At 38.1% G+C, this 21,385-nt stretch overlaps 1 protein-coding gene across 2 annotated transcripts in view; it reads right to left on the bottom strand.

The window, feature by feature from the left end:
• Positions 1-18,866, bottom strand: part of uhrf1 (ubiquitin-like with PHD and ring finger domains 1) — a 38,200-nt gene extending 19,334 nt beyond the window's left edge. For both annotated transcript variants that reach the window (XM_028816601.2, XM_028816602.2), the window contains exons 1-5: positions 18,730-18,866; positions 12,619-12,780; positions 9,189-9,452; positions 4,257-4,417; positions 2,652-2,867 (exon numbers count right to left, since the gene is read on the bottom strand). In XM_028816601.2, coding sequence (XP_028672434.1) covers positions 2,652-2,867; positions 4,257-4,417; positions 9,189-9,452; positions 12,619-12,771 — 794 coding nt within the window. In that variant the 5' untranslated portion in view covers positions 12,772-12,780; positions 18,730-18,866. The remainder of the gene's footprint in view (positions 1-2,651; positions 2,868-4,256; positions 4,418-9,188; positions 9,453-12,618; positions 12,781-18,729) is intronic.
• Between the last annotated feature and the right edge of the window lie 2,519 nt (positions 18,867-21,385).

Genomic DNA, 21,385 nt, shown 5'->3' with positions numbered 1-21,385 from the left:
ATAATATAGCAGAGAGAGCAGAATGCATCCAGTAGGACAAGTACTCAAAACATGCAATCAATGCCACATGGAAGAACCACATAACAAACAATTCTGGAATGTTAATTTCTCCATCTGTATAAATTAGAGAAAAAAAAGCTTAGAATCTTGATGCCCCTACAATCTTCTGGATCATGGACTACCCAACTAATAGGCAGCAGTTTGTGAGGCTGCGGGACTGTGTGTCAGAAACGGTGGTGTGTGTAATGCTGGAGCACATCAGGGTACTGTCACGTCTCCCATCCTGTTCACCCCTCTACACAGACTTCCAACACAATACAAGCACTTGCCATCTCCAGGAAGTTTTCAGATGACTTTTCCATTATAGACAGTAGGGCTGCACGATTAATCTTTTTTTTCTCATGATAACGATATTTATGACCCACGATCAGTTAATAAATATCGTCGCGATTTTACAGTATAAATACCAAACTGTTTTTTATGGGCTGAGTTTACGGATTGGACTGCGTCACTATGACGTTACTGCGTCTAGATTGCAAGTGCTTTCTGAAGCAGTAGAAGTCAATAGCAGCAATAACAGTCAGTCAGAATAAACATATGATGGCGGAGCAACGTGAGGAAGGTGCAGAAGTGCGATCGTTAGTTCCTAAAAAGGGGTCATACTCAGTTGTCTGGAACTATTTCGATTTCGAGGAATGTGATGTTGATCAGGTACGAGTCTTGTGCAAACTTTGCTCCTGTTCCGTCCAAACGTCCCAAGGTAACACAACAGACCTCATCAACCACCTTAAAAGCCACCACAAAGTACACTATCAAGAATTTCAACGACTGAAGGCACAAACAGCAACAACAAAAAATTACCAGCCATCCACAACACAGACAACAATATCAGGGACATTGTTCAACGCAATACCATATCTGCATAGCTCGCAAAGACAACGGGAAATAACAGAGGCGATCACATACCATATAGCCAAGGATATGTGTCCAATAACCACCGTAAGCAGTGAGGGGTTTAAAAAAATGATCGCAACACTTGATAAAAGATATAGCATTCCCTCACGCAACCATTTTTCCAATGTTGCGCTGCCCTCGCTGTATGCGAAATGCCGAAAAGAAATAGAAAGAGAAATTCTCAGGCTCAGCCTTGAATATTTTGCTGCCACGACCGACTTATGGTCAAGCAGAACTGCAGAACCGTATTTGAGCTTGACAGTTCATTTTATTGACAGCGAGTTTGAGATGAAAAGCAAGCTTTTGCAAACTTCGTTTTTCCCACAAGACCATACAGCGGAGTTTATTGCAGTCGGCCTCAAAGAAGCGATGTCCGCTTGGGGCTTGGTGGAAGAAAGACTTGTGTGCATCACAACAGACAACGCAGCTAATATGATTAGGGCAGCATCTGTGAATAACTGGCCGAGGCTACACTGGTTTGGTCACAGACTTCATTTACCAAAGGAATAATCGTCATTATTAATCGTGATAAAAATTTTGAGCAAAATAATCGTGATAATCATTTTTTCTGTTATCGTGCAGCCCTAATAGACAGCATTAATAATGGAGAGTAGTAGAATGCAGGACGAGTACAGGAAAGTTGGAGGACGTTTGCTTGTGGTACAGGGACAATAAAGTGTGACTCAACAGTAGCAGGACAAAAGAACTAGTGGTGAACATCAGGTGTGCCAAGAAGCCTCTGAGACCAGTCACCATTCAGGGGGAAGATTCAGAAGTGGTACAGACCTAGAAGTACCTGGGGGTTCACATGGATGACAAACAGAACTGGTCCAACAACACAGTGGCACTGGACAAGGATGACTAGAACAGACTACTTGCTGAGGGACTACAGTCATTGTGTGTGCGCATTAAGATGCTGGAAATGTTCTACCAGTGTGGTGTCCTATGCTGCAGTCTTCTGTGGAAGCAACTGGAGCACAAAATAAGCACAAAGCCAAACAAACTTATCAGGAAAGCCTGCTCCATCATATGGTGAACCCTGGACACACTGAAAGCCGTTGTGGAAAATAGGATAGTGGCAAAATTGGGATGCCATCATTAAAAACACATCCATCCCCTAGAGCACTTGTAGCCACAGCTTAATTTCTCCACAGTGTGTTAAGATGTGTCTCTGGGGGTCCTTCTGCCCACTGCTATCAGGAAATTCAATGCTTTCACCTGATGTACTCATGAAGTTTATTTTTATTTATCAATTGATTGGCTGTATTATCTGTCCTACGAGTCTTTGTGTTTTGTTTCTGCTGTATGCATTTGAATTTCCCCGTGGAATTAATAAAGTTTATCTAATCAAAGTAGAACATTTCTATTTAACAATAGTCTCCAAACTGATGAACCCTAGACAATTGTTTTCTAGGAATGGTATAGTATTGTAGGTATTAACAGCTGGTGGAGATTGGCTGTTCAACAATTTTTAGCAAAAATGTGTACTTTAAGAGAAGTATGCCTTGAGGTAAGCATGCACTTAAGGAAGGAGCTTAATTCTTTTTCTTTTGAGCAACAGTGATTTAACATTTAAAAGCATGTGAAATGTTTAATACTATACCCTTTACTCTTAAGAAAAATAAATCTCATCTTTGGGAATTTAATATACTTTAAATGGCTTCAAAAACAATTTAACAGAATAAGAAAAAACTTACCCCAGTAATATCTTGGCATATATTTCCCGGATAGTACGAGTCTCTCGCTTTTTCTGGATCTCTGCATCATACCAATAGCCCCTCTCTTTTGGTTCATCAGGGTTATAGTTAACCATCACCACCATTCCCACCTCTAACTGATGCCACTGCAATAAAGTTCTAGCACGTGGACGGACATCTTTGCCCTTCATTTGGACCACTCCATTTTCAGGATAGCTGCATTTATGAAACAGAATTTTAAATTAAACAGAATAGCAAAGAAGCAGTTGTAGCCTACAATTTAAAAAAGGTAGGACTTTTAACTTGAGCAACCTTAAAAGACTTTATCCAGGTTTGGAGCACAACCAGCTACTTGTTAGACACAAGGGCTGTGCAAAAGTAGTTGTCTGAGAACACTGCTTTCTCTATGCCAATTCAGACATACAAGTCCTTAAATAATTTTAACAATTAGCACATTTATATGCATAATTATTTATACCAGCTGTATAGTTCCCATGAGAACAAGGTATTCATTTGCCAAGGCAAATCTTGACTATCAAGACAAGACTTAGCAGTCAATCTACACATTCCCAATGATGAGTTGAATTTAACAAAACCAACAACTGATGAATTTTAACTTATCAGTAAAGAAAGCAGTCCCCTTAGCTATAAATGTACGTCTTACCAACAGAGATTTTCTAGTATTCAAAATATGCAAATTATGCAGTCATTTACTTCATGCATGAAGCTAAATAGCCTTTGCCAATCACACTAAAATAGTAACTTCAGCAAAGTCAAAAAGCTATACACTGCTTAAAAGCACTAAAAGAACACTCCACCCAAAAAATATTTTTTATGTTGCATAACCCATGTACTTTGTAGTGGTGGCTGAAGAAAAAAAAAAAGAAAAAAAAAAACTATGCTACTTTCATTCAGAATGGAAATAAATACTTTGACATAAAGGAAGTCAATGGTGGACAAACAATATGAAACATCCTTTCTACGCAAGGGAGATAAACCTCACATTACTCAAGCTGGATAATCTGTAGGTCTTAAATATTGTTAAATAGCTATTTCAGAATTATCAGCATGCACATAAGCAGGAAACCTAAAAAGATTCAAAGAAGTGATTTTTTGAATTGAACGCAGAACTCGACCAACGAGAGAGGCAGAGACAGACAGGTCTTCAAGTCAAAATGTTACTCTGGTTAGACTTTAGTTTCCCCGTTTAACAAATTTTTTAGCAAAAAAGCATTCATTTTACACATGTGGAACAAGCAATTGGATAACAGACAAGTGGATTATGGAACATGAGTTTCTCCTTTTTCACATTGCTTGCTGTTGTACAGCACTGCTCACTATTGACTTCCATTACATCAAACAACTTTCTATCCATTGTGCACTAAACATGACATTAAAAATTTTTCTGTCACCACTACAAAGTGCATGGAGTATGTATTAAAAAAATTCATTTGGCTGGATTATCAAATAAAAATCTGAAAAGTAAGGCTTAAAGAGTTTAGCATACTATGGGGATTTACAGAGAGATGGCAATTTTTAATATCTACATCTCTGTATTACACATATAAAAATCTAAATATCCACATGCCAAGAGCAGGAACTTACTCTTCATATTTGACATGGTACACTATAGAGCTTTCGTCTTTCTGGTCAGACACTCCGCCATCCTGATGCAAAGTGCCCTTTGTTTCTTTAGTCACATTAACAATCTGAGCTTCAAACCAGGCTCCCATGTTCAAGTCTCGTGCATCCACAAACTCGTTAATCTAGCAAATCACAGCAAAAACACCTTTAGTCATTTTTTTTCCTCCAATACTTTTGATGCAATGATGTCTGTGTAACATTCAATTAAGAGTCAAGAATTGATTAAATAGCTATTGCATATCTAAAAGTTATCTAAATCCCAAATGCAATTCAGAAACAGTATTTATATAGTGACTCAAATACACATCACACTTGCTGTCAGTTGCGTGTTTTCTGAAACATTTTCAGGTTAACAAAAACTTTAGCAGGAATCTGCACTCTTAAAATTTCTGACCCTTCTATTTCAATTTGACAGATACAACTCACCAAAATAAATAAATAAATAAAACTGATACACAAAAGAACTCCTTAAACAGAATAATCAGACCATTTTTAAATGTGGAATATAAACATTCTAAAAAAACACATGATTTCGAAAACAGCATTTGCAGATATGCTACTGACAAATGAACTTCAGTCAAATAATAAACTAAGTAAAAGGATTAAGGTACAAGTTTCACTTTGATTTTTGGGTATGACCAAGACTGGCGCTGATAACCAACCTGAATGTTAAAAGTTCTATTTATCATTGCTTACTAAGGCACAGTTTGGAATAAATTATGGAACCAATTATTTATTCAGTATATGCATTTACAATGGACTACCACACAAGCCATGGCTAGTTACGGTCTGCAGACTTCCAACATCTGATAAGGAAGGACTAGGCATTGAAAATGCAAAGAGGTTCCAATATAATACACAGTTCAGGCTGGAAATAAATGACATGTATGATGGACTGATTTTGTAATATTTCTCCAAATAACAAATAGTCTGTCTCATGCTGATAATACAATGGATATGTGACTGTGGAGGGGACGCTGGCGCACTTATGTTGCCGCCGCTCTTCCCTGTCATCACCACTTTGTTAAAATTTGAGTTAAACCTAAGCGCTTTGAGCATGGGAAAGGCGATATATAAATATTATATTCAACCATCTGAAATTTGTACCTCAAATTTTTAATATAGCAGGTTAAATGTGATCCATTTTTAAATGGCAACAGGTACTCTAATTTCCATCTCAGTTAAATTCGGGTTAAATCACAAGCATAAAATAAGCTCTAAATTGGTGGGTTCCAGAGTGTGGGGGCTGGCTATGCAGTGTAAAGGAGTATGTCAGGCTGTTGATTGTGATATTTAATTGTCATAACTTACATTATTTTTTAAATCCACACAAGTCTAATTGACAAGCTACTGTAATGTTTGTCAGAACAGTTTACATATTCAAACCACAAGAGTTCTCCATCAACTTTCAGCCATAGCCTTCATTCGCATAATTACATAGTCATGTAGTGTTACATCACCAGTGACTCACCGATAGTGATTTGTGAGTCACCAGAACAACAACCTTAAGACTGTAAGGGTGGGCTCCTGTGTATATTCATATTAAACCATTCTAGAAAGCCACTCAGTTAAAAGTCAGAACACAAGGAAGGCATCATATTCCGAGTGTCAAACTCAACAAACTAAGCTATTGAACACAACATTCTGAAACCTGCTCAGTCCAAGCTACGGACATATTGAGTATACAAAGCAGAAAACAGTCCTAGACGGGGAGCCAGTCCTATGCAGTGCCCACTTCAGTATATACACCCATTCACATGAGGCCAATTTGGAATTGCCAATTATCTTAATTGGTAAATCTTTGTAAATGGAGTAACCAGAAGAAAACCTACACAAACTCCAACACCACATGAAAAATATTTGTTGTGCTATACGTGAGACAACCATGTAACCAACAATGCTACCTACTCTGATACCCCCCAAACACATCAAAAAAAATTATTTTATCAGGTAAATATTTGATATTAACATTACATATTGGTTTGCGTCTATGTAACACTATGAAATCTGATAGTCCGAGCCATAAATCGATCCAAACAGTGGCCTTTACAGAAAAAAAGGAAAAAAAAAAAAAAAAGTGACAAGTTTGAAAAAGATCTTAATAGCTTTACATTTCAGTTTGTAAAAGTAAAAAAGCAACAATGATTTTAAAACCTAGTGCAGGACCCTAGTATTTGTCTGAGACAGACCACCATTACATACACTAATCCAAAAGCATGACTCATTTATAAAAGGCCATATAAAATGACTGCTGCTTTCTGCAACACTTATCTCTCTACCTCAGAAACAGCAGCCCTTGCCAAGATATGAAGATATGCTGGAAATGGTGGTAAACCAGAAACTTATTCAGCTTGTGTATAAAATATAAGCAGGTTCTTTTACCTCACTTAATGTCCACCTCAAATCAGATGTTTATTGAGAATGGCCATCAACACATCCAATCATTGTTAATGCGTTGCAAAAGTTAAAGGCAGGGGTAGATATCACGGTTTTTTGGTATTCAGATTAAAGCACCGAATTCAATAAAGAAGTTGAAAGATGGAAAAAAAAATCCATTAAAATAAAACACCCACTGGAATTTTAAAATACCTGTGAGCAGTTTGATCACACTTGCCTTATAGATGCTACAGCAATATTCACATATGTACTGCCAAATCTGGTTACCCCAAAAGAAAAATTCTCACATGACCAAAATTCTGGTTCAAAAGTGTATCATTCTGAGAACATTTGGCAATCAGAGACCCGTAACAGAGTGTTGCAGTTATTCTCCAAATTTACCAACATGGAAGAAATTGTCTCCTTAGTACATGCAAGTATTTACACAGCCTCCTAAAGGTCTACAGTGCCAAACAAGTAATAAATGTTTATAGACAAATGTACTAGTTAATAGCATAGAACAAATTTGAAAACACATCAAAACATTCATGTTAGTCCATAAATAAAACATTTAATTCAGCAGGCTTAAATGTGATCCATTTTTAGATGGCAAAATACACTCATTTTCATCTCATGACATAAATGAATCTTAGAGTAAATGGCAAGCATAAAATAGGCACTAAATGAGTGGAGTTGAGTGTGGGGGGGCAGCAGTGTTCCATAAAGGAGTACATCCGGCTGATGTGACATGTAATCGTTAAAATCCATGTAAAATACTAAACTAACATTTTTATATTCACAAAAGAACTAACTGAAAAGCTAATGTTTCAGTCAGCAAATCTTGCACAACTATCACACCCACAGACTTTTCCAGCAAATTTCAGTCATAGCCTTCATTCACATAATCACATTGTTGTATAGTGTCACATCTCAAGTGACTCAGTCATAGTGGTTTGTGATTCACCAGGACAACAATCTTAAGATTGTAGAATTGGGCTCCTATGTATATGAAAGTTGACACCCAACGAGCACTCAACAGGAAGTACCATACATAACAATGCAGCCACAAGGAAAGCAGATGTTTTTAGGTCATACAAACATGAGGTATGCCAGTCCGTTGTCTCAACTGCATCATACTGAATGAATGGGTCTTAATGTGAACTGAAAAAAATGTAAGCAGCAAATGGCTATGCTGAATGTCTGCTTATTTATAGGAATGTTATGGATCAGGGGCATAAGGGCAAGAAAAAACTACAGTGACCTCATAATTACAGTACTTTCTAGGGTAGTCCCAAATGTAGATTCTAGAAACTGCCTGCATGTGATAGACAGATAGACAGGAGGAAGGATCTCCTCAGTCTATCAGTGGAGCAGGACATTGAGCATCCATTCTGCAGCTGAACTCTCCATACCATGACAACATTCGTATAACTACCAGTGCAATCAGGCAACATGCCAATTGTCCGTCAAATGGTGACAAGTTTGTAGTACTTTCAAAGCCGAAACTACTGAACAGATGTGAGGAAGATTGGCAGCCCCTGCAATTCCTGATCATGTTATAAGACAATCTCAAGACAAGGACAACTGCAACCGTTGTTTATTATTTTGAAATGCATTCCACACCATCCTGAAGTGTGCCACTACCAGCCTTAAGAAAACTAAAATTTCCTCCATTTGCTACTATGTAGATAAGATGGGGGGAAAAAATAACTTGATGGCAACAAGCACCCCCAAGCAAGGGGAAAAAAAATAGGCTGCTAAAAGTTATTTTTAAATATTTGGCCAGAATAGTGAACACTCTGTACCAACATACTGTATTTTACTTTAAATCTGTTTTGTTGCCACACACAGTCTATTGTTTGCTCAATAATCATTTCAAAATGTCTAATCTGTGAACTTGCTGCCTCCACACTGTAGCTGGTATGAGACAAGATGTGACTAAATTAAAGTTGAAGCCAAAAGCAGCTTTGGCAATTAATACTGATCTAACTAATCAAGCACAGCAGAGGAAGAAAAACCTAGAGAAGACGTTTTTGCAATTTGTAAGCCTAGACAAATAAAATTGAAAAAAAATGTCTGCTCTACCGTGTATCTACAACCCAACTTCAAATGCATCTGGCTAAAAGTTATCATTCTGGTAACAGTACAGATGACAAATTAAAACTCTCTTTACTGCATAGACTCCTTGTATATGTAGCAAGTAATACTGAACCATTAACTTTATTTGCTCACTCACATACAGTATATTAAAAAAAACGTGTTGTAGTAACTTGTATTAAAAATAAATGACAGGCTTCACTTCCACTCAGTCAAAATGTTGCTACAGTTCAAACAAATTTCAAGTAAAAACCAGAGCAAACTAGCATGCAAGTTTTTAGACAAACTGAAATTGTGCAAATATGACTCAGACCAAAGCACTCGATACCACACTCTATACAAGCATGCACATTTCCAGAAAAAAAAAAAGTGACAAATAACTAAAACGGGGAAGAAATGAAAAATAATAAAATTGATTACTTTGTAGAAGCCAAATCCTGGATCAAAAAGGTCAGCTTGCACAGAGGAACCAGCCTGTCCCTCTACTTCCATGCCAGCCTCGCCATTGTTGGAGTTCTTATCAGACTCACTCTGGGCTGATCCACAGCCAGAGTCTGAATCAGACAGCTCTCCTTCTTTTTCTTTCTGTGTAGATGGGCAAACAGGTGCATTTTGTCGCACCAGAAGCTGCACAATGTCATTCAGTCCCACATTGTAATCAAAAATGGTATGTCCATCTTCCATCTAATAAAGAGCAGAGAACAGGTTACTATTCAGTTTTATAAACAATTCTCAAACCTGTTTCATCCAATAAGGCATCAGAGGACCAGAGTCAATCCTGGTAATAGAAACCAATTCAGAATGGCCTGTTAACCGAACCCTCATGGCAATTTGGAATGAAAATCAGTTACAGGGAGAAACACACACACACACCAAGACAACATGAAGAGTTTCTACTGTTCAATTTGTCAGAGTAAATATAAAACATAATACAATTAGAGGACTGTTATCTAGTGTGCAAAAACATGATGTGGCTGATAGAAACATTTCATAATCCATAAAGAGGTGCTACTGACAAGATCCATTTTTATTCTCCTCTGCTTTGCCTCTTTGCAACTTTGTTAACTATGCTATAACAAAGTGAACATAACTTTATCTTTAATCAAGTTACTAGGATCCTGGACAAAGATGATTGCAACTTTGTAATTATATGAGCAGTTCCAAGCATACAACATAGAAGCCTTTATCTGCAAACACATTATATAGAAAACAAAAAATGACAAAAAGGTCCCTTAAATCAGAACAGGAGCAAATATGTAAAACAAAAAGCCAGAATACAGCACAATATTTATAGTATATGGCAAAAGCTTTCATACTATTATCTTGCCTGAAGAAGGGGCCTGAGTTGCCTCGAAAGCTTGCATATTGTAATCTTTTTAGTTAGCCAATAAAAGGTGTCATTTTGCTTGGCTTTTCTATACGGTTATCTTGAAACAATGTGGTGGGAAGAAACAGGACATAGTTTTTAATCACACAAGGCCAAACATATTGAAGGTACATATTTTAAATCAGATTAGAAAAGTATTGTCTATATACCAATTTAATCCATTATAAAATAAACTGCTGCTTTAAAAAAGTACTTGGTTGACATTTTTTAAAGACAGGACTTCAAAAAGTGAGGGGAAAAAACTATTTAACTCTTTTAGGGCTAATTTTTTTTTTGTTTCTTTTCTCCCAGGGCTGAATATTTTTCCAAAAACTAACATTTTTTAAAAAAGAACACAAAGCAATTGTTTAACATATCAAATCAACAATATTTACTTTTGACAAATGTTACTGTCTTGCATGTTGTATGAGCCTGAATTCTCTATGTGTTGTTTTGATGCCTATTTTTCAATTGTCTGTTGCTGCATTTTCTCACATATATTGTTAGTGTGTACTGTAGAGAGACAAGTCACCCATTTGCCATCGTGCCATGCCACTGCCACCAAGTTTTCTGCCTGCATGAAAACCGTATTGTCACCTCTTTTCATCTTCTGAAACTTTATGAACTTTATGTATGGCATTATAGCCTGGCTCACCCCATGGGATTTGCTTCTGTTTATTACAGAAGTGAATAAAACTTTGCAGCAGCACGTACCTAAGCCACCCGGGGACAAAACACGTTTGGACCAATGCTCCCTGAAGTTATCTCACCAGTTCTGTCCCATCTCTATTTGTAATGCCACAGCGCGCTTCATCTCGTCTTTCGTTGTGGGTTTCCACTTTGAATAACGAGAATGCGATGCAAAGGCAGCCCGCGATTCAAAAAAAATCTCTGCCTACCTGTTTGTCTCGTCTGACAGTAGCTGAAAAGCAGCACCAGGAGAGAGCAGCCTGAAGTACAGTAGCTGGTGATCTGTCGTGTCCAAAAACAAGCCATGCCGTCTTGTAAACTCCGGTAGCCATATCGGCTCTCAACGGATCAATGTCTGTGTATGTATCCCATGCGAACCTTGCCGTACATGCATCGGCTGCGCGAAGGCACTCAACTGGCAGCAGATCCGCTCGCGCGGCATCGGCTGGTGTCTGATCAGCTGATGCCTGCTTCTAACTCTCTTGCTCGATCTCCTGATCACTGCCAATGAAGTCCGATTCTGAAAAATCAAGAGTCCGACTCCGCGGTAATGCGCAAAACAACGTCTGCCAAGTGTTTTCTTTTCTGCACTTGCTTCGCTGCCTTTTCACATGTCGGTGCCATCTTGCCATTGTTTACATTTCGCAACTCACGCACACGCAATGTTTATTTGCCGAGTCAACGAGTCTAGCATTCCTCCAAGCACAGAGGGAATGCCTGTGACGTGACAGTGAGATTTGTCGCCATTAACAGCTGATTGTCGCCCTTTATCCCTGGATGTCGACTTTTGTCGACATTCGCCTTCAACCCCTCCTGTCGACAAAAGTCGACATCCGCCCTAAAAGAGTTAAAAAGCCTTTTATATTGTAAGAGATTAATTCTAGTATGCAGCCTTGCTGTACGACACAAAAGAAATCAGTAAACTGAACTATTAGGATCAGAGAAGCATGAGAATAGTACTTTACCAGTGTTAAAAAAAAAAAAAAAAAAAAAAAAAAAAATCTATTCAAAGTGTCATCCTCAAAAACGTCAATTAAGCAACCAGATACTTTAGACTTCAAAGCAGCCAGAAATAGAAGAACTAAGATTTCCTTACAAAGTTGACAAGACAAGCGACTGAAACTGTCAGAATTTTAATCAGGATTTTAGAAACAGGCGCGCACTTATCCACAGTGCCAGTTCTTAGCCAAAGTAACAGGACAGTGAAAATTTTACAACCCAGGAAAATGTTGGCATACAAATGATAGTCAACTGGGACAGAGGGACAAATTTCATTTTAAGCATGTTTCCTAAATCTTTACTTGACACTAAAATCTAGCATATTTAAAATGCAAATTAAAATGTACAAAAATTTTTTTTTTCTTTTCAGTGTTTGTGGCATGAAGTAGAACATTTACCTGGTTAGTAAAATAATAAAACTAAAAACAGTACGTGTAAACTATAATTTTGATTATAGGAAAAAAAAAATGCCCATTTTGACTGCATCTGTATTCATCAATAAATGTACTAAACTTTTGTCTCTCCTCTTGCAAATTAATTGAATTATACTTTGACAATGCCAATACAATAACAATACTGAAATTATAGAGGTGTTAACTGGCTAGGAGCCAATAGACCTCCGGGAATCCCCACCAGCATCAAAAGCTTCCTCGAGTACAATACCTCATAAAACATGAAGTATTGTTCCCAGACCAAACTCCTTTATCCCTCAACAAACCAGCCCCTAACAAAAGAATTGTCACTCTCCAGCTGAAAACAAGTCAGGTAATAGTTGTAATAAAACCTATTTCTCACCTGCTTTCCCCGGTAGAATAGTCTCTGCCTTTCTGGCTCCACATTAAAGGCTTCCATTATCTTAACTCTTAAGTCATCCACCTTGGTCAGCTTGGACAAGGAATCAATTCGGTGGGTCTCTTTCCCATCCATGGTGCGCACCTGGATCCACATTTTTACAGCCTTCACAAAAACAAACAAAAAAAAAGTTAAAAATTCACTTTCACATTTTAATTTTTTTTTAAAACATCTCCTATCTATATACGGCTGCATCATCTGTGCTTGTGTGGCATTCAACAAAAAAGGTGCAATATAAGTAAAATGTATCATCATAAAACCTATCAGAAGTATAGTTAAAAACAGAATTCTGATATGAAGTAACCTGCTGGTGGAATCTATGGGATCAAGGAAGAGAGTCACCCAGTACTTAACCAGAAAATGTTGACATGCTTCACTAACACATCAGTTTCTAGGCTAATTTTTCCTTAAACTGAACCAGCCCCGGAGTGTTGAAGTACCCAGGAAAGACTGCACGTTTCAGCATTGGATTGACATTCCATTCAATGTTGCCTCCTACGTGGTACCCACAGCTACTAGAACAGGATGACCTGATCTCAAACCTATCTTGTACTAAGTTGTTCATGGTGAAAAACAAAAATAAAGATTAGTTTGTGGCCTAGAACTAAACATCTAAATGAAAACAGGAAAAAAAGATCTAGGATATCAAATGTTGGGAGGCATTAAACTTTCTTCAACCAAACAAATCAAAAAAAGAACATTCTTCAAGATTTTTCATACCTCATTAACTGTATTCAACTGTGTCAACAGTAATCTTGGTCCACTAACTGTACTCATCCAGTCTTACTTTAGGAACCTTGGTATTATCTCAGACTCAGATTTCAAAACATGTGGCCAAAAAGTACCATTTTTCAACTTTGGGCCATCACTAAAGTTAAATCCTTTCTCCATTTTAAATGATCTGCAAAAGATTATTCATGCTTTTGCTTTATCCCATTTAAACTGCTGCAATTTCCTCTATAAACCTGTACTCACCTCTGTCCAGACTACAACTAATTCAAACTGCTGCTACCAGAGCCACATTTCACTCATGTCTGCTTCTCTTTTTTTGCTTCCTGTGAAATACACAGCGATTTTAAGCTTTTATTATTTGTGTTCAAAGCCGTCCAAGGGCGTGCTCCAGCCTATCTTGCTGATCTATATCCTCTCATTAATTATTAGTCTGTTCCACACACATAGTTAGAGCAGTAGGGTGATTGTGGTTTTGCTGTATTGGGTCTCCGGCTATGGAAACACCAGCCCCTCTAAACAACAAAAATAATGCAGCACATCACAATTCTAACACAGAGTACTTTCAGCTACCCAAATATTCAGCAGAAGTGTGAAAAGAAATGCTACTAGAGCTCCTTTATACCAACGGCAATACCCCTGAATAATGTCTCACTGCCAAGTCAGAAATTCTCTCTTTTACTCATTCTGGTGTATATTTGAGAGCACTTTCTTGTTTGTCATATTATTGTATTTATTGAAATTACTTTACAAAAATTCCCCTGGGGACAAGTTCTTTCTAAGATCACCTTCCACATTTCACTGTTAAAAACTTGCAATTACTTTGCTTTGCTCGCATTGACAGTTTAGTTTAACTATGTAGTTTTAACTCAGTTTTATTTTCTAAATGTATATGTATTTTTATGTCTTTTAACTGACAGACATTGTTCTTAGCAGCAAGTTGTTCCCCCCCCTTTTTTTTTCTTAAACACTTTTTCCATATGCAGGGGTGTGCAGTGATAATCCTGGACAGCCGCAGTAGCTGAAGCTTTTAGTTTCAACTCAATTTCTTAATGAGAAGTCAATTATTGCTGATGAAGCACTTACTGCTCAAGCAACTTTTCTCGGCTTCATTTTAGCTGTCTCACTTGTTAAGGTGCCCCACCCATAACTGCTTATTTTAGTCTTAAACAGCTGCATTTACCATTTTTTATTTGCTCCTTACTAGTAATAAGATGCAAATGACAAAGGATCACTCACTTTTCCATCCAGCTCATTTCTATTATCACCTGTGTGTACTCATCATGAACTAGCTGGTTTAATAAAATATTTGGAAGGAAACTAAAGAGAAAAAAGTGAAGGCATGAGAATTAATATTTGGTGATATCCTTGGAAAGGAAAGAAATCTACGATACAAGAATGCACTGATATTGCACAGCTAAAACTCTAAACAAACCATGACAAAAAAAAAAAGACCCGTTATTGGCAAAGATTAATCTCTTATTAAGCAACTGAGCTGGAACAAAACATGCAGCCATAGCAGCCCTCCAGGTCAATATTTAGTTTTAAAACAGTTATACAGAGTAAATAAATTTTAACTTGTATATGAGAGAGTCTAGAGGTTTATTTAAATAGATTTTGCTGCTTACTTCCTGTACTTTGATTTTTATTATGATTTCTTTTGAAAATCCTGTAAATGATGCACCTGTAACCATAGGATTTATAAATATTTGTTGAATTCGATTTAAACATCAAATTAAGGAAGACTGCAAGAACAGAAGAGCAAAGTCCTTAAGATAGGACCATCTCTTAAAACATTCTTTACACTCACATATACACTGCAGATTCACTCAACTCGACAGTTTTCCGAGGTGTAGTAGTAACAGAATGCAGCATTCATCAATGAAGTTTAAGGTATTACAGTATTATGATGCAGCTGAATTTCCCCTTGGGATTAATAAAGTTTATCTAATCGAATGATAAACACAAAGGCCTTGTGAGAAGACAGACTTAAGCATAACTATAAAGGAATGCCATCTGTGCCCACATGAAAAATGAGAAGAATCTACATGCTAGTCTTCAAAATGTATAATACAACTGACAAGTTTGATTGACCAAGCAAAAGTAAAAGATGCTGCATTTGTAGCCTTTGGTCAAAACAGCACTTGGCCCTCTGCTGTTTGCCTATCACAAAGTAAGGACAACACACTCTAATCTGCAAAGAACCTACTGCCATCAGGTAAAACATGGCAAGGATCTTGTTTTTTTATTTTTCTAGTGCATTTAACACCAAACATCCCAAACTGCAGAGGAAGAGGATCTGGTTAATAAGGGCTGATACTACCACCAGGTCCTGAATGACGGACACTTCACTGGTAGACTACAGATTGTGCGTTTTAAGAACTGTGATTTTCTATGGTGTGCTGAGCTAGTAACAGTTCAAGAGAGATACACTGAATCAACAAGCTATTTAATAGAGGAGTCTCAGTTATGGGACACGTTCTGGACCTGCTGGAGGTAGTAGCAAAGAAGAAAATTAAAACAAAACTGAGTGCCACTATGAAAAATGCTTCACATCCTCTCTCTGACACATTAGCATTGAGGACTTTCAACAAACATTATTCAGAAAGAGTGCGTCAAGAAATGCTACTGGGGCTCCTTTATACCTATAATAAAATACATCTGTATAATGGTTGACTGTGACTGCCAAGTTAGACATTTTTCTTTCCTTTTCTGCCTTATTAGTCATTCTGGTATTTATTCTGACTGTATAGTGTGTGTGTGTGTGTATTACCTTCATTATTTAAAGAGCTTCTGTAAAAAGCCAAATTCCCCCTTAGGGACAAAAGGTTCTAAGCTGTGCATCAGACATGGTCATGAGTAGGCACCGAAGTTCCAAAAAGAACTGCACTGGTTCCCTTCCTGCTTACTATGTACACTTAAAACTTTACATACAATACTGAAATATGCCATCTGCAGAAATTTACAGATGATACAGCCATAGTAGGAAGTATCAGCAACCGGCTACAGAATGAACACAGGGCGTTAGTGAAAAATGTTTTTGAATGCGCAAACTCAGCCACTTGCAGCTCAAAATCATTAAGACAAAGGAGGCAATTGTAGACCTTCAGGAGGGTAAAGGTTCCCACTGTTGGTGAAGATGTGGAGATGGTGAGGACATAAATATCTTGGGAGGATTCTGAATGACAGGCTTGAGTGAAGTACAAGCAAAAGACTGTATAAAAGAAGGGGTAAACTCACTTATATTTCCGGAGGAGGTTGAGGTCTTTTGGTGTGTGCAGGCCTGTCTTAGACATACTTTACGAGTCTGTAGTGGCATGTGCAATTTTCTATGTAGTAGTGTGGCCGGGAAATGGTATTAGTGCAGATGCTGGCAACACGCTAAACAAACCAATCAAAAAGGACAGTTCAATCTTGGGAATCAGGCTGCACTCCCCGAAGGAAGAGGTTGAAAAGAAGGAGAGTAAGCAGCTTCCCGAGTGATTAACAATGACTCTCACACTCTGTAGGACATTTTGGCTAAAACTGAGCTGCACATTTAGTAACAGACCAAGACGACTGCATTGACACAAGGAACTCCATACGATGTCGTTTTTACCCTCAGCCATCAGGTTCTATAATGAGTCACCCCTCGGTTGAGGTTGTATTGTTTCTCATTTGCTGAATGGTACTGAGCTGGTCTAGCAGACATCTAAACAGACAATGATGCTGTGTGCCAATGACTGACATCCTGTACTGTAAAATTCCAAATATGTAACCATGTGCAATTCTAATCATAAATAACTAAACTTTGTTACTTATAAATAAGTAGGCTTGTGTTTATCTTTTACATATTAGAATATTTAAGATTAATATTCTTATATGCTTGTGTACTTTTTTTTTAATCAATAAGTGGGCTTGTGTTTATCTTTTACATATTAGAATATTTAAGATTAATATTCTTATGTTTGTGTACTTTTTTTTATCAATAAGTGGGTTTGTGTTTATCTTTTACATATTAGAATATTTAAGATTAATATTCTTATATGTTTGTGCACTTTTTTTTTTTATCAATTTGTCGTAACCCTGCAATTTTCATAGGATTCATGAATACATTTCTGTCTAGTTCCTTCGAAACATTTTAAAAATGGGCCATTCAGAAAAACATCAATGGATTCAGTATCTATTTAGGTACGGGGGCCCCCCTATCATTTTCCTAAATCAACAATTCTTCAATCGAAAGTTTTAAAAGCACTTCCAAGCAAGTCTATAAATTACTCAGCCCTCCAAACTTGGAGAGATACAAAAGCATTATATTTCACACCCACGCTTCCTACCACTGTACACCAGGTGTTTCTTTAGACTTCATCCGCAGGGCTCGCAAAACAAACTAGTAAACGAAATTAAATTAAATTAAAAAGGATCTTATTAGGGGATCTCCCCTTTTTCTGAACCGTTGGCTAGAACTGGAAATTGCTCCTTTGTGTTGGCCCACCTAAAACAAGCAGATTACAAAGAATGACTCACGCGCTACCATTTTAGGACTTCAATACACAGTAACCAGTGAGTAAAGTTTGCTGGCAGCGCTGTATATATTTTTTAAATTTACTTTTTACATTTGTAATATCTGGAAAAAATAAATCAGTGTCTGCGGGTGCAAAGCGGATGCCGGTGTAGATAGGCGATTTGTATAGAGCGGGCCAATTTAAAATTTAGACAATTTACAATAGTTGGGTGTTGTACCGTGTTAGACATTATGGATGCAACGGGTAGTCAAGCAAAATAACACCTTTTATTGGCTAACTAAAAAGATTACAATATGCAAGCTTTCGAGGCAACTCAGGCCCCTCACTTTCATTACAAACTGCCTGAAGAACTGTTGCCTCAACAATTTACAACAAAAGCCACAATTAAACATATATTATAAACTGATTTGCGAAAACGGTGTCTTTAAAAATGGTTTGTTACGGTTCTACAAACGGTGCTACACACCATAAAAAGACGAGCTTTAACCATAACAATGAAAGCGCCAAAACAGCCCATGTTTTCTATTGCTCAGCATGCGGCTCTTGCTCATGCGGAATTACTACTGACACTTTGCCTAATCCATTGTTGCGTGTTCTGGCTGACAAAGAAATTAAACTATATAGCGTGTGGCACTGAGCGACATAATCAAGGAAACAGGAGAGTAAAATGCTCACACTGGCCGATTTGCAAACATATACATTTACTGTGACCTCTCAGACGCCTTTAAAAGTTCCTGCGCGCGAAAACCTCACACCAAACAACTTGTTGGCTCCCACACACGCAAGCATACAAATATACCTCACCAACACCTCTTCTTACCTTGAGTTAATTCGAAATACGTTCAAGCTGTGATGCAAAAATCAAAAGAAAAAGTCCAACTTTAGCCGCCTTTAATCCACTCCTTTAAACTGCACGGCCGCTTCACTGGAAAAAAAAAGGCGTTGCTCACTTCAATAAGATGTTTTAGCCCTCCCGCCAGATCGTCCAAATACAATTGGTCGTGTCTCGTGGGATGTCGTTAGGTGATAGGCTGAAATGCCCGTCATTATTGTCGAGAGGGCGGTGGTTGTCCAGCGCGCGAAACTTTGGGTTCGCGCTCAGGACGGGCGGTCTCGCGGAATCTTGTAAAAAAAAGAAGAGGGAGACAGGGGAGGTGAGGAAGGACTTTTTGTTAAAAATACGCTATTACCATGAGTGTAAAAATTCATAGTAGAAATATACATTTCAAATTCCATAAAAGCTAAAAGTATTCACAATTGCTACTAAAACTAGTGTATCTCCTTATTAGAACTTATATAAGTCAACCCCTATTGCAAAACATGTAACATCCCATGTTACCCTAGCTTACTGTAAAGGATTGGAAAGGATAAACTAGCAAAGAGTGTTAGCACAGTGCAGGTTTTTGGAATGAAGACACAAAACGTTATGAAATGTACCCGATCGCTTGAATGCCGTTTGTAAAAGATACAGAAATCTGTTTTGACATGAAATGCGCTATAATAACAAAAAGGTAAACAACAGAGGGAAGCGCGGTGGCGCAGTGGGTAGCGGCGCTCATTCCACCGCCCACTTGGTTCACGGTCTGCAACAGGTCACATTGTTTCTTTAGAGTTTTCAAGTCCCCCGCCTATTTGTGTGGGGTTGATTAGGTTAGTTTGGGTAGATTTTATTATTGTTTGCAAAAGGAAAGTAAAAATATAAGGCATTGTTGCACAAACACAAGAAAATAAGCCAAAACACAAAAACTGACTAGTGTTATCATAGGTTCACATATAATAAAGAGTAATTACTTTTAACAGTACACACTATGTCTCTACGGTGTCAAGGGTCAGGATGAGTGACGAATGCAGACTGGACTAGTGTATGTATGTGATTGTGTGGGCCCCAGCCAGGATTGATTCCTCAATTTAGAAAGCAAGGGTGCCTTACAGTAAGGAGAGCAGGGTTTTTCATTCCGGGTGCTCTCTGCATGGACTTTTCATGTTCTCCTCCTATTCATGTGATTTTACTCCAGTTTCCTCCACCAGTCCAAAGACATGCAAGTTAGGTGGACCGGCGATGCTAAATTGACCCAAATGTTTGTGTGCATGTGTGCACCCTGCAATGAAGTGGCATCCTGTCCAGGGACAGTTCTTGCCCTGCACCCATTGCTTGCTGGGATAGGCTCCAGCGTCACCACAACACTGCTCTGGAAAATCAAATTACAAAATGGATGGCTGGATATTTCAATATGTGTATTTTTTTTTTATATATAAATTTTAAATGCAAAAGATCAGCAGCCAGCTTTTCATTGTATTCTTTTATTGGAAATCACATCATGCATCAGGTTTAAAATAATGCATGAAAAATCTTAGGATGGAATTCTGCCATGAAAGGCACGGAATAAGCACATGAAGATATGTGCACAACTAAAAATTTAACAATCAAAAGTTCAAGAAAACAATCTGTTTTAGATTTATACTTTTACTTTGAACCATATCATGGATCAGTTTAAAAAATCGATTGTATACATTTTAGCATTAGGAGGTGGATTAATAGCTTAAAACATGTATCATATGATTCTGGGTGACTCACTTTATCTAGGACAGCTGCCAGTGTTTGAACATGTTAAATATAATCTGTCTTCTAAACCTGCTAATATTGTTGTAAGCTATAACATCATATCTGAAATTCCAGCCAGCACAGGTCCATCTTAATGTATGGGCACAATGGGCAGTGGTCAGGGGCTCCAGGAACATGGGGGCCCACAATGTTTCTGATGCCTATGTTTGTTTCTGTTTTGCTATCAGCACACTACTTTGCCTGGGGGCCTATGATGTTGGTAAGACGGCCCTGAGTCGGCATGGTGTTTTTTAATGGGATAGCAAACATAAAGCAGAAGGTTGCAGATTTATATACAACCATTGACTTACACTGCAATACATCGAGAGTAACCTGGCCTGTAAATTACAGTGAAGAAATATTGAAGCATTGTTACCATTCCTATAAAATACATAACATTCTCAACCCATCCATCCATCTTCTGAGTCAGCTTATCCAAGGTTGGGGCAGCTAGAGCCTATCCCAGTAATCATTGGCTGGATGGTGGAGCATCCAGTGCAAGGCTGAAACCAACCCTGGAAGGAGTGCCATTCCATGGTGAATCCCACATATGCTGGCACAGTCACGTATGCACACACCACACCCACTCAGTGCCAGTTTCAGTACCACCATGTAACAAAACAAACATGTCTTTGGGACATTGTGTGTGTTCACCCCGCAATGACGTGGCATCCTGTCCAAGGATTGTTCCTGCCTTGTGCCCATTGCTTGCTGAGGTAGGCTCCAGCATCTCAAAAACGCTGCCAGGCTAGAACCAAGCCTGGATGGAGTGCCAGTCCATGATGGAGCCCACGTATGCAGGCACAGTCACACACATATAGTTGCGCACACACACACCACATCTACACAGTGCCAGTTTCAGAACCACCACATA

Source organism: Erpetoichthys calabaricus, chromosome 12 (assembly GCF_900747795.2).
Source record: "Erpetoichthys calabaricus chromosome 12, fErpCal1.3, whole genome shotgun sequence".
Lineage (NCBI taxonomy): Eukaryota > Metazoa > Chordata > Cladistia > Polypteriformes > Polypteridae > Erpetoichthys > Erpetoichthys calabaricus.
This window is presented reverse-complemented; position numbering and strand designations above follow the sequence as displayed.